General features: G+C 44.3%; 2 protein-coding genes across 2 annotated transcripts in view; one reads left to right on the top strand and one right to left on the bottom strand.

Moving 5' to 3' along the window:
* LOC141773450 (cytochrome P450 3A30-like) overlaps positions 1-26,643 on the bottom strand; it is a 302,943-nt gene that overhangs the window by 141,360 nt on the left and 134,940 nt on the right. The window lies entirely within an intron of this gene.
* The window catches only part of LOC141773539 (ubiquitin carboxyl-terminal hydrolase 54-like), an 80,136-nt gene that overhangs the window by 46,868 nt on the left and 6,625 nt on the right, over positions 1-26,643 (top strand). Inside the window, exons 6-16 of the mRNA XM_074645384.1 lie at positions 5,075-5,243; positions 5,538-5,729; positions 6,376-6,510; positions 8,108-8,843; positions 10,358-10,479; positions 11,720-11,884; positions 13,942-14,061; positions 17,702-17,885; positions 20,945-21,867; positions 22,414-22,508; positions 24,275-24,391. Of these exons, the coding sequence (XP_074501485.1) occupies positions 5,075-5,243; positions 5,538-5,729; positions 6,376-6,510; positions 8,108-8,843; positions 10,358-10,479; positions 11,720-11,884; positions 13,942-14,061; positions 17,702-17,885; positions 20,945-21,867; positions 22,414-22,508; positions 24,275-24,391 (2,958 nt within the window). The remainder of the gene's footprint in view (positions 1-5,074; positions 5,244-5,537; positions 5,730-6,375; positions 6,511-8,107; positions 8,844-10,357; positions 10,480-11,719; positions 11,885-13,941; positions 14,062-17,701; positions 17,886-20,944; positions 21,868-22,413; positions 22,509-24,274; positions 24,392-26,643) is intronic.

The raw sequence follows: 26,643 nt of genomic DNA, 5'->3' as shown, positions 1-26,643 counted from the left end.
GAAGGGGTTTAAGATGTCAACCGTGAACTGCAATGTTAAAGTACTGCTGGGGAAAGTTGGTGCATGTCATTGCCCATTACTCTCCACTCATTTCCTGTTATTTATCTACTGTTGACTCACTAATAAAGGTATAGATGCCTTTAGAAACTCACTGTCAACTCATTAACTACAACAATTTACCACCAAGCAATTACATTGCAGAAACTAAGCTATTTCTAACTAGGTTAACCATATTTTCAAACCCCCAAACCGGGACCCTTAAATGTACCGCACGTTCATGCACGCACATTCACGCATGTGCGTTCATGCGCCCACATGTGCACGCGCTAATATGCACGCACCATAGCCGTTTTCATCAGGGTGGCTAACGTGGTGCACCTGTGGCGCATTTCAAATCAAATCAAATCAAATCAATTTATTTTTGTATAGCGTCAAATCACAACAGAAGTTATCTCAAGACGCTTTATATATAGAGCAGGTCTATGACCGTACACCATAGTTTAGAGACCCAACAGGATCCACCAAGCGCACTGTGGCCAGGAAAAACTCCCCGATTACTGGGAAGAAACCTGGAGCAGAACCGGGCGCAGGGCGGGCGGCCATCTGCGAGACCGGCTGGGGGATAGATAGATAGATAGATAGATAGATAGATAGAGAGAGAGAGAGAGAGAGAGAGAGAGAGAGAGAGAGAGAGAGAGAGAGAGAGAGAGAGAGAGAGAGAGAGAGAGAGAGAGAGAGAGAGAGAGAGAGAGAGAGAGAGAGAGGAGAGAGAGAGAGAGAGAGAGAGAGAGAAGAGAGAGAGAGAGAGAGAGAGAGAGAGAGAGAGAGAGAGAGAGAGAGAGAGAGAGAGAGAGAGAGAGAGAGAGAGAGAGAGAGAGAGAGAGAGAGAGAGAGAGAGAGAGAGAGGAGAGAGAGAGAGAGAGAGAGAGAGAGAGAGATCTAGAAGCAGCCACAATAGCAGTCTAGCAGCTGTAATAGCTAATACAAGTAGGGCTGATAACACAAAACCAATAGTGGTGGATGGAAAGAGTGATAATACAACTATCGGAAAGCCAGCACTGTCCAGCATCTGTCCTCAGTACGTCCATGTGTGTTGGTGTGGGACGTCCCTGCGATCGATGCCCGTGCGTTGGTTCCTGCAGCATCAGCATGCTTGCTGGGGGCTCTTGATGTCTTTGGCAGTGATTGAGAAGTGTTATTCTCCAGGCTGCCACATTGTCACTAGGTGTTGGAAATCCCTCGTTAGCATTGGTAGTCCCTCGTACAGACGTAGTTAATTAGGGATGGTAGCAGTTGGTGTCAAGCAGGCACCGACGCGGCAGCAGATGCAGCCACAATACCGGAGACCACCAAGATCCAGGTGAAACCCTGCTCCAAGTGTGCCCATGCTCCAGGTATAACCTCGCTCCCGGTGTGATCCCGCTCCAGGTATGACCTCACTCCAGGTGTGACCCCGCTCCACGGTTAGCTGCGAGACAAGGAGGCACAAGGACTCCCGGGAAGGAATGAAGTTAGTAACAACATGGACATGGGACATGAGTATATACAGAAGGAGAGGGGAGCTCAGTGTGTCATAGGAAGTTCCTTATGACAGTGTGTCATAGGAAGTCCCCCGGCAGTCTATGCCTATAGCAGCTTAAGTATAAGCGTTATCAAAGAGGAAAGTCTTTAGCCTACTCTTAAATGTAGAGACGGTGTCTGCCTCCCGGACTGAAACTGGGAGCTGGTTCCAGAGAAGAGGAGCTTGATAGCTGAAGGCTCTGGCTCCCATTCTACTTTTGGAGACTCTAGGAACCTCAAGTAACCCTGCATTCTGTGAGCGCAGTGCTCTAGTGGGGTAGTAGGGTACTATGAGCTCTTTAAGATATGATGGGGCCTGACCGTTTAGCGCTTTGTAGGTGAGGAGGACGATTTTAAAATCTATTCTGGATTTTACAGGCAGCCAGTGCAGAGAAGCTAATACAGGCGTAATATGATCTCTTTTTCTAGTTCTAGTCAGTACACGTGCTGCAGCATTCTGGATCAACTGGAGAGTCTTAAGAGACTTATTGGAGCAGCCTGATAATAAGGAATTGCAGTAATCGAGTCTAGAGGTAACAAATGCATGGACTAATTTTTCTGCATCATTTTGACACAGGATGTGCCTGATCTTCGCAATGTTACGTAGATGAAAGAAGGCAGTCCGTGAGGTTTGTTTTATGTGAGAGTTAAAGGACATATCCTGGTCGAAGACAACTCCCAGATTCCTTACGGTGGTGCTGGAGGCCAGGGCAATGCCATCTAAAGTAACTATATCATTAGATAATTTGTTTCGGAGGTGCTCAGGGCCAAGTACAATAACTTCAGTTTTGTCTGAGTTTAACATCAGGCATTTGAGCAAAGAGTGAAATCAGACAGAAGGCATTATTATAGGGAGTCATGTAGAGAGTTTTCCTCAGAGGAAATTGTTGTCTGGGACTACGTACATTATTTTTCAACTTTAGTTTTGAACCCGAACAATCTCTATCACAACACGTTGCTCGCCACAGCCTCAGGCTATTATAATTAAAATGTGGAGCTCAGACAGTTTGGCCAGGATGGAGACACCGGGTGAAAGAATGACAGGAACGGATGGTCCTGAGGGAGTTATAAGAGGAGCTAAATATCTGTTGATGTGCAGAAGGAACTGAGTGGAATTAATCAAAACGACACGTTTGATGTGCACATAAGCACGGAGGGTTCTGTGGATCAAAACTGCACTAAATGTAACCATCAGATATCTGTTGCGTCCGTGCGTAAATGTGGCTTGACGGCGGTGCGCTGTGCTGGCTCGCTTATCTCATGCGCACAAATTAATTATTGAGTGGAACATGATAAATGTCTATGTAAGTATAATAGTGTTGTTTTAATTGTAGTGAAAACCGGGACAATTTGTTAGTGACTATTGAAAACTGGGACATTTGAGTGTTTGACAGATACAGTATGTGTCGGGACTCGGGACACGTCAGCCTGAAACTGGTACAGTCCCGGACAAACCGGGACGTCTGGTTACCGTATTTCTAACCCATCACATGGCAGTCTTTCAGGAATGGACAGACCACCTTCCAAAGAGTAAAATGTAGATCTGCCGGTATGGCGTACCGGTGAGTACCGGCCCACTTCGAGCACTGCTTCATCCACACCCTCTTGTCACCGCATAGGAAAGCACATCGCTATCGCCAGATGAGTGACAACTTTGTTCGGCTCATTTTCTGTAACCAGTGTAGCATTAAAGCATGGTGGAATTAGAGAGTTCGCTAGCTAACTAGCAGACAGCTGGCTTGGTAGCTAGCTTGCTAATTCTGCCATGCTTTAATGGTACACTGGTTACAGAAAACGAGCCACGCAGCGGGCCGGTGGCCGCTGGGTCTCACGGTCCCTCCACCTCACTCACCGCCGCACCGCTAACTAGCCAGCCATCCCTCTCTGGAGCTATGTCCGCTCTCTTCCCGGTGAGCTGCAACTTCATTGTGGCCCTACTGACACGTGATGTCACCAGCAAATAAAAACAAACGTCATTTTCTTTTTCACTAGTGAAATAACCACAGAAAACACTTCAATGTCTGTTCTACTCCTATTCTATGTCTATGATTTCTACACTGTGGTATTACTGCTTTTACTTTTGTAAAACATGTAAGTACTTCTTCCACCACTGGGGGGTTTTATCAACCAGGGTCCTCGCAAGTATAGAAGCACACATGTGTGTGTGTGTGTGTGTGTGTGTCAGTTTAAGGAAAGGAAATTACCTCATGTTGTAGTCTCTTTCTGTCCATCCTCACACCTCTCTCTTACCTCCCTTCTTTACCTCCTTCTCCTCTTTTACTTTTACTTTACTCTCTTTTCTATTATTGCTGTACTCTGATAACATTGGTGGAATGAGATATCACATTCCCTCACTCCCCCTATGTCTCTCTCTCTTTCTGCTGGTTGTGAAAACAAGGATATCCCTCTATTGTTGGTCAGTCCAGCTGGACAGCACCGAGGGTGTGGTCAGAACACACACACACACACACACACACACACACACACACACACACACACAGCCGACACTTTTGCCCACACATCTCTTTCTTTCTCTTGCCCAAACACACACATTTGTTCACACATATACATACACACACACACACACACACACTCTCTGAGCGGTACACGGTTGACGGACAGCTCTGCGTTTTTGGATTTGGGGACGTCCTGTTAGATCTGAGCAGATCTAGAGGCGAACATGGACTTTTTTTGAGGGTTGAAAATGGAGGAAAGGTTGAAATAACAAGCGGGAGGATTTGTGTCGCACAAATGAGACCAACTGACAGAAAGCAGGAAGACAACGTTTTCTTTTCCGACAGCCTGATGAAAAGCGCCTCCAAAATTTCAGCTGCCATCACTGTTTTACCTGCTGAGTGGTGTTTTTGAGGCAATCGGGACGTCTTTACTGCGGCTGGTAAATTCACTAATACTATTTCTAAATATGTGACATCAGTAAGGCTGGTATTGTTTGACTCTACCTACGTTTACATACCTTTTTTGGGTACTTCAAATCCCTTACTGAATCTATTAGAATCTATTATCTATCAGGTTCAGCCTTCAACATTTGTAACAAAAAGTTAAAATAAAAATACCTAAAAATCACAGATTGATTTGAGATCGTAAATCACTCTTTAGTTGTCTGAGGAGGCAGACAATGTTTAGTGATCCTTGATGTTGACAACTTTTAGCATAAACCTGAAAATGAGCTGAGCAGCAAGGGATATGAAATGTTTGATGAAGTAAACGGGGTGTAATGGTACACAGAAGTCTTGTGTAGGAGTCACAGTTCGGTGTGATACAAATGTATAAGGATACTTTTTTTCAGTTTTCTGAAAGAGAAAATTATGAAAGGAAAAAGTATGGAACTATGAAGAAACCAAATAAGTTAAAGTACAGCTTATTTATTTATTTGTCTTTTCTTTGTTTTTGTCCACTACACCAGAAGTTTGTAGATCTCAGTCGGGGGTTTTGTAGCATTTTCATCAGCTTTTGAAGTCATCAACTGCTTTATTTTTTTGTCGCTCTCTTGCAGATTGGTCCCAAGTGGAAGGACGTGGTTTCTCGCTGCATCAAGGGCCACTACCAGCCTCTGCTGCTGCTGTACGCCGACCCGCGGGGGACGCCGGTGTCGGTCCAGGACCTGCCCTCGCGCTTCGACCTCCACCACCTCAACAAGGCCTGTTACGACAGCGAAGACTCGGGTAACTACAACACAGCTAGGAGTCGTAGTAGTAGCACAACAGCAAACATTCAGGTAACTAAACCAGAAACGGTAGTACTTGTTGTAGTCGTAGTAGTACTATGACAGACAAGACTGAGGTAACTCAAAGACAGCTAACAGTTAGAGAAGTAGTTGTGGCAGTAGTACTCGTAGCAGCAGTGATGTTCAGGCATTTCTGATATGATGTATATTTGTGTGTGCGTGTATGTGAGCACATCACCACTGACGCCCCGACTTGTGTACTAATCCCACCCCCCTCCACCCGCTCGTCCAGGCCGCGAGCAGTCCATCTCCAGCGACACTCGCACCGATTCGTCGACGGAGAGCTACTCGTACCGACAGCCCTCCCACTCACACCATGAGTCCCTGGCCAGTCACTACTCCTCTGACTCCCAGGGAACCGTCATCTGCATCGAGCGCCCCGACGGAGCCGTGCACACCTCGCTCTGCAGCCTGGATACAGTAGGTGGGTAGCTGGAGGGGCTAAAAACGTTGTAGAAGGCTAGAAATGAAATAGTAGTGAGGTGAAGTAATGCCTCCAATGAAGTGTTGCCAACACCTTGGTATAACGTTAGATATGTCCAGACTAGATGTAGATGCTGGGCTGAGGTTCAGATCCCAGGCTGGAGAAGACTAAAAGGCCCTAAATATCCAGGCTGATAATACAGGTAGCCACAACACATATTATACATCTGCTATACGTTATACATTTTTCCCCAAAAATGTATAAAGTTCTTTTCTCAGTGTGACGTAAACAGCTTCATAATGTTGTTTGATGTGAATGAAAGCAGCCAAAGACCATTAGCTGTTGTCCTACTTGTTGTTAACCAATCACAGCAGGTTTTGCTCATGTTAGCCAATCACAGCAGGGTTGATCAGTCACCTCTGTGACAACACACCATTCATTTGAATTCATTAATTTACATTTAAATGTGTTTGTCTTTTTTTATGAGCAGAGCAATTGCAAAGTTTGTTTGTATTGTTTGTATTTCGCTGTATGACCCCGTTGTGCAGCCAATCACGTCCTGCCATTCGTCTTTACTTCTGCCATTGTGTTGCATGATGTGGTGACCATGCTGTAAACATCCGTTGCCATGCTTCTTGTTGCTAAGGCCACGTGACGGACAGTGAGCAGCACCAGTCTCTGAGGAAAGGAGGTGGGGCCGGGGATAGGAGGCGGAGCTCTAGCCGCCACCGGCGGTCTAAACCTGACAACGAAGCCTCGTCGGCTGGTTACCACAGCGAGGGTAGGCGGGGGTGTTTGTGCCAATCAGGGACTGGAGAATTTAGGGGCGCAGGGGCCAATCATAGGGCAGAGAGGAAACTACTGGGCATGCAGACTATTAATCATGTGACATGTTGAATAAAAGTCGACCAACACTGGATTTTTTATGTTGGTTTTTGAGTATTTAAAAAAACCTGAAAAGGATATAATGTATATCTGCTTATATTCATCTTTAACCTAAACAGTTTTGGTAAGGATCCCTTGAATTTGGATATATTAGTAGCTGTGACCAAGATATGTGGCAAGTGGCCATTCTTTCAAAAAAGAAACTTGTTAAACTGTAACACTAACTGTAAATATATAAAAGTACATTTAAACAGTAAACTGAACTGGAAATTAGATTAATACCAGTGACAACAAAATTTATTAAATTTAAGGTATGGAAAGTTTAAACTAAGGCTGTCAATCGATGAAAATATTTAATCTCGATTAATTGCATGATTGTCCATGGTTAATTATTAGGGAGATTTGTCAAGTATTTAATACTCTTATCAACATGGGAGTGGGTAAATATGCTGCTTTATGCAAATGTATGTTTATATTTATTATTGGAAATCAATCAACAACACAAAACAATGACAGATATCGTCCAGAAACCCTCACAGGTACTGCATTTAGCATAAAACATTATGCTCCAATCATAACATGGCAAACTGCAGCCCAACAGGCAACAACAGCTGTCAGTGTGTCAGTGTGCTGACTTGACTATGACTTGCCCCAAACTGCATGTGATTATCATAAAGTGGGCATGTCTGTAAAGGGGAGACTTGTGGGTACCCATAGAACACATTTACATTCACTGATCTGGAGATCAGAGGTCAAGGGACCCCTTTGAAAATGTCCATGTCAGTTTTTCCTCGCCAAAAATTTAAGTGCAAGTTTGGAGCGTTTGGACAAGCTAGTATGACATGGTTGGTACCGATGGATCCATCAGGTTTTTCTAGTTTCATATGATGCCAGTATCTTCACTCTAGCTTTAAAACTGAGGTACAACATAAAAATCGCAAGTTGCGTTAACGCGTTTCTGCACCATTTTAAAGACGTTCTTTTCAAACATTAACTGTGAGGAAAGTTTTAGGCTTTTAGCTGTAATCAAATATTGGGATATTCCTTCATACCAAAATTTGGGTGTGAAATGCTTCTTTGTGGGAAAAGAAAGATATGAAATATAAACAGTTTTGTAACTGCAGGAGGAGAACTTGTGTTGCTGTTATCAACTTTCAGTTGTCACTCATATTAAATCATTCGTTCTCTCTTCCTTCATTCATTTCTGCCGTTACTCTAATGTAATCTTACTTTCCCCATGTCTCTATTTTTTGGGGTGTTTTACTTTTCTTATGTTCTCAAATTCTATGTCCTCCACCTTTTCTCCTCTTTTCTGTTCTTTCTTTTGTTCTTCTTTTTCCTCCTTGCTTCTTTCCCTTTCTTATCCTCATTTCCTTCCTTTTCTCACCCCGCTCTCCTGTCTGCTCCTTTTTTTCTCCCCTCTTTCCTCTTTCTCCTCCCTCCTGTTTACTCTCTTCCCTCCCTCTCTCCCCTCTCATCTTTCCTCCACCCAGGAGAGACGTTAAAGGAGCAGCAGGTTCCTCGTCATCTCCCCAAACCTTCCTCCTCCTTCTCATCCTCAACCAGTCGCCTCCGAGACTTCAAGGAGACCATGAGCAACATCATCCACAGCCGACCCCTCTCCTCCTCTTCCTCCTCTTCTTTACCGGCTGCCGTAATCTCCTCTGAAATCACCTCCTCCACCAACAACCACCACTACCCTGCCACCACTACCGCTCCCTGCTCCTCCTCCAGTAAACCCCATGACTGGGAGGCCGAAAGCACGAGCAGCGAGTCCAAGTCCAGCTGCTCGGGCGGAGCAGGGTCAGGGAGGTACCGGCCAGCATGGAGGCCCCGCAGGGAGGCGCTCAACATCGACAGCATCTTTGGCCGCGAGAGGCGAAGGCAGGCGGGATACAGCCCGCTCGGAGCCTCCCTGCCCGACGACTGTGGAGCTCCGGCCTCGGAGGGAGCAGACGCTTCCTTCCCGGCCCAGGAGGAGGTGAGGACTGTCAGGGCGGGCTCCTCGTGGACTCTCCCCACCACCTCCAGCAGCCACAGAGGAGATGGAGATGGACCTGGAAGTGGAAGTGGAAGGGGAAGGGGAAGGGGAAGTGGAGGACGTGCAGAGCTGCCCCCTCCTCCTCCACCTCCTCCTCCAAGGCTGATCCAGAGGATGGAGAGCGGATACGAGAGTAGCGAGAGGAACAGCAGCAGTCCAGTCAGCCTGGATCTGAACCTGGGGGAGAGGTGAGCTCGCAGAAGGTCCTGATCCAGGGCTGTCTGTCCCCTGATGTACATCCTTCTTTAGTATTCAGTATTTATTATTTCAATAATATATTCACTTTATTTTTCTACTAAACACAGCTGCACACAGGGCCAGAGAATTAGCCTGATAATAAAACTGAGTATCATCAGTCATTAATTAGTCTGACATCATGTTCATGTTCGCCAGTTTCTGTACGAATCAGTAGCAAGCCAACTTTATTTATACAGACCTAATTGCTTTACAGGAAGAAGAAAAAAGGACGTGTTCGTCTAGTGGATGTCCTTTTCAATTTACAGCAGAAGCTATTTTAGTGGTTGTGAACATATATATTGTATATAGTACTACAACCCGCCCTCCCACCCCCAGGCTTTCTATAGTCCCAGAAAAAGTTTTCTATAGAATGGCCTTAAAGGGCCTGTTTGTAACTTCTTACACGTATAAATCATTGAGGGTCGGTGTCCCATGCGTGCTCGCGTGTGTCTACGCTGCTCAGACTCAGACTCCAACACAAACTCCAGTGAAGCACCAAAACCTCTTGGTTGTATCTAGTGAAGCCCGTCTGTTAAACAGTGTTGGCCGCGGTCGGAGGACGCGGGGGAGACCGTAGCTTTGGTCTCCAGGACCGGAGTCTCTGCTGTACTCTGCTCCTCTGCTCCTCTGCCTGCCTTCACTCACACACCGCGCTTGTTCTCACTCTCTCACTCCACTCTCACGTGCATGCGCGCACACTACACACTGCAGAAGAGTTAGTAGCTCTGAGAATATCTAGTGAACGTACAGTGGACGTTTGTGCAGAAATAACTGCTGCAGCTCCTCCAGACCAACAGAGGTTTCCCGTGTCTTGTGAAGTGACGGGGCTCCGCAGAGAGAAACGTTATCGTCTCCGACCAAAACTCCGGTGTCTCCCCTGTTCCCTCCGGCCGCGGTCGGGAGGCTCACTGTGTTGATCAATGCTCATTCATGTCTATGTAGAGCGAGCACAACTGCGAGCGCGAGCAGCAGGGCGCTGACTTTCGTGTGCTTAACTGCCACAGGTGTTAACAAGCAATTTCTGATTCTTACAAACAGTCCCTTTCAGGAGAGCGTAGTGCCCGAAAAATGAAAGCAAATCATTGCTAAAAGACTTTGACAGAATTAAATAAAACGACAAAAAACGAAAAAAGATTCCTGTGCAGCATGTTTGCGCACAACTAATGCCTTCACGGGAGGATAATCCGAAAATACTTTGTTTAGTAATAAGATTTGGATGGATTTACAAAAGAAAGAACAACAATAAATAAAAAGAAGTGAAAATGGGCCGGCTACACAGCGCTGATACCCAATTCAATTAAAATAGAGATTGATCAGAAGCAGCTGTGTTTCAGCCCAGGAAATCAAGCTGAAGGTGAACTGTGACTGTAGCCACATGGCTGAATATTCAAGACAAATATTACTTGACGTCACTGTGCTAATACATTACTCTCTCTTTCTCTCTGTGTGTCTCCCTCGTGTTCAGGGAGTGTGTCGTGAATAAGCCTTCCTCCTCCTCTTCCTCAGGACCGTCGTGGAGGAACATCAGGTCGAAGAGCAGTGGAGCTTTGCTGCAGGAGCTCAGCTCTTCCAGCAGGGGGAGCCTCGGTACGACACATCTTCAGCTCACTTCATGTGTCTTTGCGCATCTTTCTATTCTTAGGGCTGTCAAAGTTAACGAGATAATAACGAGATAATAACGAGATAACGCGGTAATGCTTATTCATTTTAACCCCACAAATTTCTTCAATGCATTAATGCAGCGGGCTCAGTTTAAAAGCTAGAGAGATGATACTGGCATCATATGAAACTAGTAAACCCAAGTCGATTGGTACCAACCATGTCATACTAGCTTGTCAAGAAGGAAAAACTGTCATGTCCATTTTCAAAGGGGTCCCTTGACCTCTGACCTCCAGATCAGTAAATGTAAATGGGTTCTATGGGTACCCATGAGTCTCCCCTTTACAGACATGCCCACTTTATGATCATCACATGCAGTTTGGGGCAAGTCATAGTCAAGTCAGCACACTGACACACTGACAGCTGTTGTTGCCAGTTGGGCTGCAGTTTGATATGTTATGATTGGAGCATATTGTTTTATGCTAAATGCAGTTCCTGTGAGGGTTTCTGGACAATATCTATCATTGTTTTTGTTGTTAATTGATTTTCAGTGCTGAATATATACATACATTTGCATAAGGCAGCATATTTGCCCACTCCCATGTTGATAAGATTAATCACGATTAAATATTTGAATCGATTGACTGCCCTGCTTTCTATGCAGTTGCGCCACATCTAGCTTTCACTTTGCCTTTTGCCGACCTGCAAACTTGTTTGAAATATTGCACCTGCTTGAATGGACCTTTACACACCTGTACTTGATGTAGAACCCTGTTGCTTTTACCATGTTTCAACAGCTAGTAATGCAAACTGAACTAAGGACACAGACAGCGGCATGTGCAGTGCAAAGTTTGCCCCTATTAACTTCTCAAGTCATTGTAGTTGACAATGTATTCTCTTCATAAGAGAGTTCAATGCAGCACTGTAAGTCAGCATTGATGTCCCATCGGCCAATCTCAGTACTGTTACCAATAAATCACTCGCAGAAAGTGTTTTGTTTTTTTACGTCATTTTAATTTGGGTAGAGGAAGCATGCAACGTTGTTCCATCTAATTTTCATCTTGAGAGACAGATCTTGTTCAACCACTCAAACTGGAATCAGCTGACAAATCTTGGGTCCAGTTGATCTGAATGTCTCATGCGTGGACACTGACAACTCTCCGTACGGGCCATCCTGTTGCCGCAGTTCACGGCGATGACTTTATATCTGTTTATGTGTGTTGAACAGCGCCCCCTGCCGGTCGCAGCGAGCTGGACGAGCTACAGGAGGAGGTGCAGAGGAGAGCGAGGGAGGAAGAACAACAGCGCCGGCAAGAGAAAGAGAGGGAGGCGGCGCTGGGCTTCAACCCTCGACCCAGCAAGTACCTGGACCTGGACCAGCTGCAGATTCAGGGTACATGAACACACACAGACACACACACACACACACACATGCATAATACTTTCAATATCTATGTATTAACAATGCATCATGGGACATGTGGTTGCTGTGGGTTCAATGAAAGTAGAATAATAGCAGAAGTAAAGTCAACAGGACTTTCCTGAATATCAGAAGAATTTAAATCAATAAATCAACAGAGATTCAGTCCATCACTGATCCAACTGGCGTGCGTGCGTGCGTGCGTGCGTGCGTGCGTGCGTGCGTGCCTGTGTTGGACAACAGGAATGTTCCTCATTGAGCAGCTGAAAGGGTCCAACGCAGCCAACACACAAAAGACAGAATGACCCACGCAGTAATAAAGCCTACGTGTGTGTGTGTGTGTCTGTGTGTGTGTCTGTGTGTGTCTGTGTGTGTGTTACTGTGAGTGTGCGCTCTGCTGGCTGCTCTTCACTTTATATCTGTACTATGGCGTTTGTTGTTTTGGAGGTTTTTCAGTTGTAATAGTAGTAGTAGTTGTACTAGTTGTAATAGTAGTTATAGTAGTTATAGTATTACCTTTACTGATGTGCTGCTCTCAGTCGATAATGACCCTTGTTCTTCTGATGTCAGTCTGGGACCAGATCGTCAGAATCATTTTTCCATATAAAAAATGTAAAGGTGCATGTGTGTGCATGTTTCCTTCACAGCTCACTCGGCCTTTAAAGGTCCCATATTATGCTCATTTTCAGGGTCTATCTTGTATTTTGTGTTTCTACTAGAACATGTTTACATGCTGTAATGTTCAAAAAACACATTATTTTCCTCATACTGTCTGCCTGAATATACCTGTATTCACCCTCTGTCTGAAATGCTCCGTTTTAGTACATTTCAACGGAATTGTGTTGCTAGGCAACAGCTTGGGTCCATGTTTATTTCCTGTCAGTTGATGTTATTTACATACACTGCAACAGGAAATAAACTGGGACACATTTACAATGTTAATGTTTAAAACTGTGTAATGGTCTAAATATTGTATATTTGTGACATCGTTTTGTTAGTTTAACAGTATTTTTATAGCACTTAAACCTGCTTTATAATATAAAAGACATGAAAATATTTTTTTTTTTTACAATATGGGACCTTTAACACTGAACTGTATTTACACTTTGAGCAGGAATTGGACCCATTTCTCTTCACCAAGCTGCAGGGCTGTCAGCGAATATTCTAAATTCAAATCTATTTTTTTAATTGAAAATTAATTTTAATTAACATTCAAATATGAAAATGAATATTCGACTGTGAAAAAAGCCCCGCAGCACTACCGCAGCTGTCTACCTCGCGCACACTGAATGCACCACCTGACGGGAGTCACACAACGTCACTTTCATTAACTGCAAATGAAATGTAACTTTAGGTCAAACTGAATGAGGAATAATTCAACAGCAGCTGTAATGATGGCAGAGAACTCGGCCACAGAGAGAGTGAAACCGTGACCTAACAGTAAGCGTTGTGTCATATCATGTAAACAAACCTCGTACCTATCAGCTGTGAGCTCCAAATCAGACCGGAGATGGAACTACTTAAAAGATGGGGGAGTAGTACTCGCTATCCTCCGACGTTTGTTCTTTTTAAAACAGAAAACATGCTTTTAAAATTGTGATATTTACTAGAAATGACTTACAGTATAGCCTACAGCAAGAAGGAAACTATCAGTTGATCTGCTGGCGATCTCTCTCCCGTCAGCTGCCACCTTATTTAGGTTTCTGTAGTGAAATGGTATCATATAGATAACTCCTCATTTCAACTTCAGTTGTCAGCCGTTCCTCGTCCATTGTGTCGCTTTCAAAGCGAGCGACAGGAATAAATAGAAACAGGACGTCTGACAAACGTTCAGCTCACAATGGCATGCTGCGCAGTGCTGCATCACTCACAGCCAGTTAGGACACAGTGTCATGGACATAATGCACACAATTAGATTGTTTTAGAACAAATGTTCAAACCATATTTTTGACTAATTTTGACAGTCCTATCAAGCTGCAGAATCATTAAATATGTTTGTGTGTGTGTGTGTGTGTGTGTTGGTCCTGTAGGTAAAGGTGACAGCTTTGAGAGGTGTGTGTCGGAGGCGGAGCTTCTGCTGGATCAGTCAGTGCGTCTGGAGCAGGCAGGCGAGGTCGCCGCTGCGCTGTCAGCGGTCAACGAAGCTGTCTGTAAGCTCCTCCCACTCCCACCCCCCACCCCCCGACCCTGCCTCCTCCGCTTCACACACACACACACACACACACACACACACACACACACACACACACACACACACACACACACACACACACACACACACACACACACTCAGTATCTCATACCAAATAAACACACTGTGAATGAGGTCACCGCACCCCCGCCCACCAACCCTCTGCTTCGTTGCTAATGGCAACCAGAGGCAGCACAGTGGCCTGCTGATAACTGCTCGACACACACACACACACACACACACACACACACACACACTGTTCAGTCTCAACTACACCATCTTTGCTTTCTCCTTTAACCACACACTCACTTTTTCTTGTTTCTTATCTGAACATTTAGAATCCCCACATCTCTTTCTCAATTCGTTTGATCAGTCAATCATATTTGCATCACTCACACACACACACACACACACAAACACAGAAACACAGAAACAGACGTAGAAATACCAAACTGTGCCGAGACATTAAACAGGCATATTGAAGAAAAGCATCAAATATTTAAAATGGAAGGGAACAAAACCTCAAGAGGAGAAGCAGATCGGTGAGTCGAGCTTCAGAAGATCTTAAAACCTCCTCTCCTCAAAATAAAAGAGCAGCGTCACTTTCCTGAAACTTGACAATCTGCACTTTAAATGGTTCCAGTTTATGACAACTTGGCTCTTATTTTGTCATTTTTATCAGTAATAATAAAATTATACTGGGAACACGGAGACATCATTAACAAGAAATCCAGTGAGCAGTCAGACAATCAGACAAGTTGGAAAACGGAAACAAACATCCACCTGAACAGCTGACCAATTTGCTTCGGAATGTTTGCTTCATTGTGGGACATAGCCCCCCCCCAATTCAGTTTCCAAAGGCTGGCCCACACTAAACTAAGTTTTTCAAATAAACTGGGTTTGGTGGAATTGCCATTGTATTTTACATGGTTGGAAAGCCTGTTTATTTACCTTCACAATGATGTCCAACTTGTAAGGATCATGCATTTGTGGGATGAGCAGCACAGCTGATTATGTGGGTAGCACCCAAGAAAAATTTGCCAAAATGCTCTGCCAATGGTAAAAAGTGTATTCTCCTGTTGGTATTGACTCTTGTTTTGAGTTGTTTGGTGGATTGGATGATTGAACTCTCTATCAGTAACAAGGAACAAACAAGACATATTGGCAATTCCACATTGGCTGACCTGCAATGAATCCTGGTTGAGGAATGGAACGCCATCCCACAGCAACGTGTGACCAGGTTGGTGACCAGCATGAGGAAGAGGTGCCAGGCTGTTGTGGCTGCGTATGGATCCTCCACCGCTACTGAGTCTCCTGACGGTGTATTAAATGAATAAAGTGTAAAATAGACAATATGTCATGTTTGTTCCTTGTTACTGATAGAGAGTTCAATCATCCAATCCACTAAACAACTCAAAACAAGAGTCAACACCAACAGGAGAATACACTGTTTACCATTGACAGAGTATTTTGGCAAATATTTCTAGGGCGCTACCCACATAATCAGCTGTGCTGCTCATCCCACAAATGCATGATCCTTACAAGTTGGACATCATTGTGAAGGTAAATAAACAGGCTTTCCAACCATGTAATATACAATGACCATTAGCATTGTAACAACAGAGAAATAATCCACCAAACACAAGTTTCCGAACTTTTTTTTCACAGTTTATTAACAGATGGTGAAAATGTGAGAGGCCCTACACATAACGACATGTCATGTTAAATTAAACAGTTTTGTTCTCATACTGTGTGATGAACAATGATTTGATTTCATGAGTCCACACTAACAAAAAAACGGAAATCTCGCAAAATTTCTCGCCATCAAACGAGAAACAAACGTGGTAGACGACGGGCAGGAAGAATTAGCAACGTTAGTTAGTTCATTTCTGCAATACTTTGTACTGAAAATTCACAAAGGATGGATGGATGAAGTCATGTTAAATAAACACTCGTGTTGTTGCCTCAAATCAACAAGTTGGTCCTCCATTTCTGAGCCCCATCTCACTACTACTTTATGCTCGGTGTTTTGCATTAGCTCATGCATTAGCTCATGCATTAGCTTATGCATGAGCTAATGCATAAGCTAATGACAGCGGTGGTGACAGCGATGGTTGTCCTTCTGCTTCAGTCAGCTTTGTTCTCAATTGGCTATCGTTCTTTCGCGCGTGGCTGCGTCATCGGTTGTTCCCCACACACAACAGGATATCCTATCGTAAAAATTGAACATGTTTAATATTTACGATTTGAAATCGGTGCGGCCGGGATGGACTTCAGAGCCGATTTGGACAGGAACATCTGGAAAGATCATCTTAAGAACCATCAACAAATCAGGGCTTTGCTGATGATTGCCTGGAGGGGGCAATCAGACAGTGTGTACCTCACACAACCACCCAACAAGCAGTTCTGATGAAGTACACAGGCAGCTTGGTATTACTGATGCAAAGATCTGGCTACACTACATTAAACACCACACCAAAAGATTGTTCAAGTGCTTACAGATGTGTAAAATGTGAGACCCCACACATAACAACATGTAATGATAAGTTTAACAGTTTTGTTCCTATAGTGTGTGGAGGGAAACAATTTGAGCTTTTGCGTCCTCGGCTGTCCTCGGGCTTCCCCTCTCTCTGCGGAATATCGGATCGTAAATATTGAACATGTTTAACAATTACTTCTGAGCAGATCCGGGGTGTAAAAAACACTCTTAACATACCTCACACCACAGGAAAGTCTGTCAAGATAATCTTAAGAAACATCAAAAAATCAGGACTTTGTCGACCGTTATCGCTAAGAGGGTGGAATCGGGCCCAGAATCGGCTGGATTCTCGTGACGTGTGTACTCGGCAAAACATAACTAAAAAGCAAAAATATTCAGCCTTAATTTTTGAGAGCTTGAGAGTTTCTTCGGAGGAGGTAGAGGAGATAATTGGCTTTACGTTTGTGTCATAATATCCCCTACCATCCCCACCTATCGGACCCCCCGCCTGACCAAAGAGGCATTACTGATTTCATTCATTGTGTTTTTACAATAGATACAAATATAGATATTTAGAAATAAACTTGACATTTGAGGTTGAAATAGTGTCCCACAGGAGGACATGATTTAATGATTGTACTTTTCTTATTATTTATCTTACTTACTAGCAATTATTGAATTGAAATGTGTACTGGACCACTGAAATAAAAATACTAAAATAAGACCCAAGGTGCAATAAACAGGAGTGACCCTTTAACTTGACAGCCTGGTGTGAGTTAGTTTAGGCTGACATGTTTGGTTATAATTTTATGAATTTGTCTGAATATGATTTAACCATTTCATCATTGAGAACCAAACCTGAGTTATTGATCTTTCTCATGCCTACCATTCCCATCAAACACACACACACATGGTCACATCACCATCATTTCAGCAGTCTGATATTTGATTTTCTGTCAGGTGTATATATGCTTTTGTAAGATTTTTGCATGAAATCATCATAACAAGTTATTTTCTGCATCTTTCTTTTCTTTTCTTTTCCTTATTTATTCTTTCCTCTCTTTGTTTTTTTCTTTTCTTTCTGTTGTGTATTTTCTGTTGACATGTGATCCGGCTGCAGCCAAACTGCAGCTGGTGGCAGCTGAGGGCGGAGCTAGTAGTCACAGCCGGCTGCAGCGCTGCATGAGGAGAGCCCGCAGCCTGCAGCAACGCATGCAACTGCAGCAGCAGCAGGACTCAGAGGCAGGCAGACAGCAGCCGCAGCAACAACAGGAGGAGGGGCAGCAGCTGCAGGAACAGCCCAGGTACCACCTGCAGTCAGCTCAGCCAATCAGGAGAAGCATTTGCATTCAACAACGCCATGTCTGTTAAATATGAAATACATTCTAAGCATCCAAACAAGGCTCATTACAGTGGCAGAAGGCAGTATATTTTTGGCATCATTCGGCAGAAATCCCATAATAACCTTCAGCATATTATAATTCAAGTGTTCTGAGAGAGAACTAGACTTCTGCACCTCCTCATGGCTCTGTTTTCAGGCTTTTAAAAAGACTTTGACCAATCACAGGTCACTTCAGAGAGAGAGTGTTCCTATTGGCTGTGCTCCGGTCATGTGACCAGAACTTGGCGTTCCTTCACCAGATTTCACAATGGTCACAAACTTTCTCATTTTACAGCTAAACAGTACACTACAAGATGATTCTGAGAACATCTGAGGAGAGAAATAGGCATTAACGTAACAGAATATTGATTCATATTTGATCAGCGCTGCCTAGTTTGACCGTTTGGTCAGAGTTCGCGAGTGATTGACAGCCGGCTCTCATAGACAGATGACCTCAGATCAGCTCTTACTGCTTGTTTTCCTCCGGTCTGTGAAATCTTGCAGATGCCGTTAGGAGCACCGGAGGACACAGAGGAACATGATTTTTTTCAGATTACCTGTTTCATGTACTACTGTCACGGTATAGTGACCGTTTTATAAAAATAACTTTTATTAATCATATTTGCTCCAATCTCGCCTACTTCAGCTTTAATGATATTTTAGAGATGCATTTATTACCTTTCTTTCTGAGATTGAGATGAGGGGATGGATATCAACCTCATCTCTGTGTGTGTCCATCCGCCCAGTACTCCTGTGCAGGGTATCCAACTATTGTGCAGGTTAGCAAATTGGGTCAGTCAGCACAGGTTTCGGTCTCAACATTGACTCATTGTCAGTCTAGCACCAGCCTGGTATGTTAGGCTGCACTATTTCCAGCTTAAGAAGAAGAGCATACCCCTGAGAGTCAGCGAGAGCAGAGGTATGGTAGGGTTACTGTTATAGTCTCTGCACAACACTTCAGGAAGCTGCACAACAGTCACTGCAACAATCCTTGTTCGACGTTTTCCCGCCATCTGATGCAACCTGACCGCCTCCAGTCCTGTTGAGCGGTCAGATGACACCTCAGATTATCACGTTTAGATGTTTAGACTCACCAAACAAGAGAAAAATTATTATAACTGAGTCACAAGAACAACACACCAAGGACACGCCTGAGAAGTTTGATTTAAATGGTGTAAAGTTTATTTTGAAGTGTTCATTATTCATGTAAATTGACTAAACTACTGTAACTGTTGCTCGACCTGGGACTGGTTGGTCTTGACTTTAGAGGCCCAGACACACCAACCCGGCATCAAAGAACTAGTGGCGACAAAGGCCTCTAGTTGCGTCACCTTAACGTCACCTTTGTCTTGGCCAAGAAGTTACACTCGAACCCGCCGCCGATACAACATGCTGAGTCAGCCAAAAACTCTGACACGGGCAGACTAGAGCTGACGATGTGGGACACACCGCAAAAACTAGTCCGACAGACGCTCACGACGACCTCAAACTGTCCAACGGCCGACCGTCTACTTGTTGTGTCAGGACCTTAAAGCAAAGACTGGAGACTAACTTGTGACTTGAAACAATGACTTTGTTGCTTCTGCTTCTCTATCCATCTTAGTCCTAGCCCCCATGTTGCCTTTCGTGAATTATGGGCGCAACTTCCGGGGCGTCGTCTCACTGAACCGGAACCGGCGTCTTCCACGGTAGCGGTCCGCTAATCGTCTCTCCTAGAGCGGTTGTATTAATAAATCTAGTAAAACATGTGTGAACACCATCTATTACAGCTCAGACAGGATAGTGTGATCATAGCTCTGCCTTCTACTATGGAGGGATGGAGGACGACCTGAAGAAGTGGCCTCAGATAACCTACACTAACATATTTAGCTACGTTATTGACTCCGTTGCTACAGACGGTGAAGACATGAACAATCTGAAAAGCTCTGAGGCAGATCAGGACTTCCACAGTAACAAGGTTCAGTCTTTTTCTACACAGATAACCCTACTTAAACTATTTTAGTCTAATGCTGCCCTGCACTCCGTGCCATGAACTGCCTTACATTTAAACTGTACAGAAAATAGTCAAAGTAACTGTTTGTCATTAAACCAACGCTACAATGTTCATACCTAATGTTCTCCTGGCACTGCTGTCAGTCCTTTTTAGGACCCAATGTCTCTTTTCCCAACCACAGAGTAGGATGCAGGTTTTCCTCCGCTAGTTTTTAGTCCACTAAATGAACTGAGCTCACATAACGAGGGTTTATGGTCTCTACAAGTTCAGGTTTCTCAGCCACATTCTTCTGGATTCCTCGTCTGTAGGTCAGCGATGGAAACTGTTCCGTTGGTCACAACAACAATCCCTTTTTGTTTTGGGTGCATGTTCAACACACTGTTGTTGAAGCCACAACTTTAGCTTTGTCTGGTTGTTAGTACAGCCGCGGACAGCGCAACAAGTACCAGAAGCATGATCTTGTCGTATTAATGAATAGGAGACTTCAGCTGTGCAATCAACAGCCACAGTCATTGTGTAGTAGTGGAGTTGTCTTGGCTGAGATGTGTTTTGAAAAGGTGTGCCACTAAAAAGGAGCAGATACGACCACTATCACTCTCAACCGGCATCAGGAGAAGGCATAGGCAGCTCAAGCTGACCAATCACAAATGTTGTTGTTGACGCCGGAGCTACGCCGTAGTGACTCACAACCTCCTTTTAAGAATAATTCAATCATCGTGCAGCCTGTAGGGGGCGCTGGGCGGACTTTACAGTTGTTGTGGAGAGAAGTGTTGTCGTGACAGCTAGATCATTTGGAGTGTGGGCCGTTGCGAGAGATCGTCGACACTCCCCAGGAAACAACCTCTGAAACACACACACACAACCAGCCAGAGCTCTAGAATGACACCATCTGTTCCAAACATACTGCAGGCCAACACACACACACACACACACACACACACACACACACACTTCCTCACCCATCTCTCTCTCTCTTTCTGTCTCTGCAGTGAAAAGCCTCTCTCGCTCCAAATACTTCTGACAGAGAGACAGGGCGACCAATCAGCTGCCAGTCAGGACCACCAGGCCCCGCCTCTCTCTCCCTGCCTTGTTAAGCCCCTCCCTCCCAGAACAAACTCAGTGTCTGACCCCGTCGCCAGCACCAGGGCCTCTACAGGTTCACCCAGGGAGGACAGCAGGACCAGAAGCCCCTGCTCTCTTTTTGGGAAACCCCTCGCCAATACCGGGTCCCTCCCTGCACTGTGCATGGACACCTGGGAGCAGAGCCCCCTGGGAGACATGGCTCCACCCCCTCCACCTGAGGAGGTGGAGCATCCCGCCCAGCGGACCAGAACACCCCCCGTCTCCATCCCAGCACAGGTCCCGCTCCCATCCAGGCTGTATTCCTGTACCCCGTCACCTGTCGCCGCCAATGACAGGTGTCATCTGATGATGGAGGAGGTGCCATATTACACCCGACAACCACAGACCATGCCTCTTGCGACTAGCCCCACCCCCAGGCTCGTCCTGCCCTCATCCTCCCACCCAACCAGGAACTGGTCCTGCTTACATCTGGACCCACCCGATGTTGTCGATTCTCCCGTTGACCCGCCAATCAGCTCTCCCCTTTACTCAACCCCAGACTCCCCTTCCAACACCCCTCCACCGCAGCCACCTGCGAGCCGGCCTGGTCGGAACTCGTCACCGCCCCCCAGTCAGGACTACAGAGCAGCCCTGCCTGTGGAGCGCTGGGCGGAAAACGTCAACAGATACTACGGCTCCCAGAATGCAACAGGAGGAGGAGGAGGGGGACCGGCGGTGCCAGGTGAAGAGCTGTCGGAGCTGGACTCTCTGTACCAGGCCAGTCTGCTGGCTCCCAGCATGCCCCGGGGCAGCCGTGGAGTCAGTCCTCAACCGACCAACAACAAACCAGGTAGAAACTGCAGAAATACGAGTTCAGGTCGTCAGGTATCAAACCTCCAACAACAGGAGAACACAGTTAACTATGTCATATTAGAGCTGTCAAAGTTAACGCAATAATTACGCGTTAATGGAAAATCGTTTTTTACGACATTCATTTCTTTAACGCAATCAAATTTGGGAGGTTGTAACGGGCTCAGATTTAAAGGTAAAGTGAAGTTAATGGTATTATATGAAATCCATCGGTACCAACCTTGTCATACTAGCATGTCGCAAAGTACGATAAATAACACTCCAAACTTGTGCTATATTTTGCAGAGGAAAAACTGGCCCTTGACCTCTGACCTCCAGATGTGTGAATGTAAATGGGTTCTCTGGGTACCCACGAGTCTCCCCTTTACAGACATGCCCGCTTTATGATAATCTAATAGAAGGGTCTTCCGATACCATATTTTTTCTTCCTGATATGGATTCCGATACCTGAATTTTTGAACTCTACTAACAAACTACTCTTAGTTCAAGCATGTACTGTTTTAATAGTGTGTGTATGTGTGTGTAGGTGTGAGGAGAATGCTGTCAGGATCTGGACGGTCCAAAACACTGACGGCTGAGCTCGAGAGATTCGCCTACAGAACGCCGGTCACACCTCATAAGGTACAACGTTTTATGTAAAGCAATTTCACGGCTGTCACACAGCTCCGTGAGCTCAGTCTCTTTTGTTAATGTCTCAACATGCCTCTCTGTGGTGTTGTTAGCCACTTGTGGCTTCAGTCTAATTACATTTTAGGTCTTGCGGTTATTTTTTTTGTGTGTTATTTACTCTTTCTTAGGTTTTCTTTTAAAGAACAATAAACAAAAAATATAGATATGTGCCAACCAGACACAAAAATAAAATAAAAGTTGAGATGTGGGTAAGCCATTTTGAGCCATTTTGACCCAATTTTCATTAACTGAAGTTAATTTTAGGGCTGTCAACGTTAACGTGATAATAAGGCGTAAATGCAAATCCTTTTTAACACCACTAATTTCTTTAACACAACCTGTGGTTTTTAGGTTGTAGCGGCTCGGTTTTAAAGCTAGAGAGAAGATCCTGGTATCGTATAAAACTAAAAAACCTGATGAATCCATCGGTACCAACCATGTCATACTAGCTTGTCTTGAAGGAGGTTAAATAACGCTCCAAACTTAAGCTAAATGTTGACGAGGAAAAACTGGCATGGCCATTTTCAAAGGGGTGCCTTGACCTCTGACCTCCAGATATGTGAATGTAAATGGGTTCTATGGGTACCCACGAGTCTCCCTTTTACAGACATGCCCACTTTATGATAATCACATGCAGTTTGGGGCAAGTCATAGTCAAGTCAGCACACTGACACACTGACAGCTGTTGTTGCCTGTTGGGCTGCAGTTTGATATGTTATGATTGGAGCATATTGTTTTATGCTAAATGCAGTACCTGTGAGGGTTTCTGGACAATATCTGTCATTGTTTTGTGTTGGTTATTGATTTACAATAATAAATATATACATATATTTTGCATAAAGCAGCATATTTGTCCACTCCCATGTTGATAAGAGTATTAAATACAAATCTCCCTTTAAGGTCCATTTTGACAGATAAAAAATGTGTGATTAATCACGATTACCACGGACAATCATGCTATTGATCGTTTATTAAATATTTTAATCGATTGGCATAATTAAAATAGATTTTTGTTTATCTTATAAACTGCCTCCAGGTCACCATGGACTCTTCTCCTAAATGGAGCCACAGAGGGACAATTGTATAAAATGTGAAAGTGGTGTGCCACTGTGCTTCAGCAGGACCTCCAGCAGGCACTTTGATTATAGTAGTTTGTCTTTTGTGCTGGAGTACATACGAATTGAGTCACATTCTTCCAGCTGATTCATTCTTCTCTCCAGAAGGGAGAGCTTGTCATGAACCAATGCTGTGTGCAGACCTCTGCTTCTCATCTTGCTTTAATATTCAGAGTATTTTTTAATTTTGCAAATTATAATTTAGATAGAGGTTAGTAGGTTTTGCTGTTTTTAAAACAGTTGTTCAGAAGTTTGAATTAAATAACCTCAACATGTACTGTAAAATACATTATTAGAGCATTTAATGTAACTTGAGTCAGCGTCAGTTGTTGCAGGCAGGAGGCTCCGGGATACATAAGCTGCTACTAGCATAACATACTACAATGTCCAATTGAACGTCGGTGGTTGAGTTGCATTGTGGGTAATGTAGGAGCCAGGTTTTGACGAGGAAGAATAATGTTGGAAATTTGTGGGTATGTATTTCCCACTTGTAATTTCTTTGTTTTTATGGATGAATAAATTGGACTTTTGATACCAGGAAGGAAAGATAAAGTTTGTAAAATGTTATTCCCTGCTGATCTCTGACCTTTGACCTCTGTGCAGCTGCCATCAGGTGAAGATGAGTGCTACAGCGCAGCAAACCTGCGACGCATCGCCCGCAGCCTGAGTGGGACAGTTATCGGGTCAGGACCCCAAAACCTCGGCCCCTCCCATAGCTGCGTAAGTTACACACACACAAACACACACCTTGATCAAGCAGCTGGGAAACACACTAGCTGTGTGCATGTCTCTGTGTACTGGTTTTCATTTAAGATCCTGCCGCCACCTTTTGTTCATATGATGTAACTGCATCCTGTTTCAATTCTGCTCTTCTTGCAGAGGTCTCTGGTTCTGATAACGTTCTGTTTAGAACAATAATAACAACAACAGTCCTTTGATTCATAAAACACTCTATATGATAGTTTGGATTATTTGAAGTGGGGTTGTATGAGGTACTTATCCCTAGTCAGTTTATGACCTACAGTAGATGACGGTCGGCACGCCCCCAGTTTGGAGAAGCAGACCAAAGCGATGTAACGCTGGAACCAAAGCGATGTAACGCTGTGGATGGGGCCGGCAGCAAAACATGTCTTAAACAAAGGCTCATCTTAAAACAAATCAATATCAGTTTAAGTGTACGCTATATTTAGAATAGTTTCTGATAGGGAACTGAACTGAAATTGAAACTTATTTATGCTGTTTTATTTGTCTAAGTCTGGTTGCTTTGAAGAGAGTTTAGATAAGTTTCACTTTCAGTTCAGTTCCCCGTCGGAAAAGGCCGTCTGACAGCAGGATAAAGCGCTGAAAATATTCCAAATATAGCGTACACTTAAACTGATACAGATTTTTTTTTTTAGGTGAGTCTTTCTTTTAGGTGTCTAAAATACGTTTTGCTGCTGCCCCCGTCCACAGCACTGTATTGCTTTGGTTCCGTGCCGGTACTCCTGTCTGTTTCTCCAAACTGGGGGCGTGCCGACCGTCATCTACAGCTGGATCAGTACCTCATACAACCCCACATCAAAACACCCCAACGGTCCCTTTAATGTTACACTAGTGCAATATTGTTAGCAGTGTGAGTCAGCAGTATAACTTTAGTAATCAGCGCTCTGGTGTTCCTTTTTAGCCACCCAAGCAGCTCCGCAGATGTTTCCTACATCTGTTAGTCTCTTAGTCTTAGTCTACTCTCCACAGCTTTATCTCAGCTCTTTTTTTGTCATATGCACAACAATTACAGAGAAACAGTCGTTGGCATTGAAAATCTTGTTCTCCGGCTCCCTCCAACAATGCTACGACAAAATGTATAAAAACAAAATCACATAAGTAAAAATTAGACATAAGAAACAAAATAGTGCAGAGGTTAACCTATAGGGCTCTTAAAGTTAACGCGATAACATGTTAACGCAAATTCATTTTAAAGCCACTAATTTCTTCAACGCATTAACCCTACTTGGGATTTTTAGATTGTAGCTGGCTCAGTTTTAAAGCTAGAGTCAGGATGGCATCATATGAAACTAGTAAAACCTGATGAATCCATCGGTACCAACCATGTCATACTAGCTTATCGCAAAGGATGTTAAATAACGCTCCAAACTTATGCTACATTTTGGCAAGGAAAAACTGTCATGGCCATTTTCAAAGGGGTCCCTTGACCTCTGACCTCCAGATCAGTGAATGTAAATGGGTTCTATGGGTACCCACGAGTCTCCCCTTTACAGACATGCCCACTTTATGATAATCACATGCAGTTTGGGGCAAGTCATAGTCAAGTCAGCACACTGACACACTGACAGCTGTTGTTGCCTGTTGGGCTGCAGTTTGTCATGTTATGATTGGACCATATTGTTTTATGCTAAATGCAGTACCTGTGAGGGTTTCTGGACAATATCTGTCATTGTTTTGTGTTGACCATTTTTTGTCCTTGAACATATAAAGCTCTGGCCAGCTGTACAGGTTTGTAAAGCAGCAGCCTGTGTTTCTCTACAGAACCCGGTTCTCTCAGAGTGCCTCCTCTCTGTTGCCGCTGGCATTCAGCCATCTTGTATTCAGCCCTCAGGAATCGCCTCGGGCCAGCGCATTAAAGATTGATCAATGATTTAGTTCTTCCATTAAGCTTTTAACCTCGGCGCTCGCTGCGAGGCGAAGCCGGCCTGATCTGAACCGACAGCTGAGGTTTGACTCCAGATATCAAACCGTCAAATCCTCCGTTTGTGGAAGGAATCCTGATGTTCCACTTCGGCCGGAGGATTTTATTCTCACTCTGAGTGTCGGAGGATCGATTGTGTCAGTTATACAGCTGCAACACCCACTGAAGCATTAAAACTCACATCGGTGGAGTATTAAACTAAAAACAAGGTGAACTCTGACCAGCCTTCTGAGCCTCATAAATGATTCAACCACTGACATGAAGAGAATCAGCTCTGCTCAAGAGAAAC

The sequence above is a fragment of the Sebastes fasciatus genome, chromosome 9 (genome assembly GCF_043250625.1).
Source record: "Sebastes fasciatus isolate fSebFas1 chromosome 9, fSebFas1.pri, whole genome shotgun sequence".
In the NCBI taxonomy this organism is placed as follows: domain Eukaryota; kingdom Metazoa; phylum Chordata; class Actinopteri; order Perciformes; family Sebastidae; genus Sebastes; species Sebastes fasciatus.
This window is presented reverse-complemented; position numbering and strand designations above follow the sequence as displayed.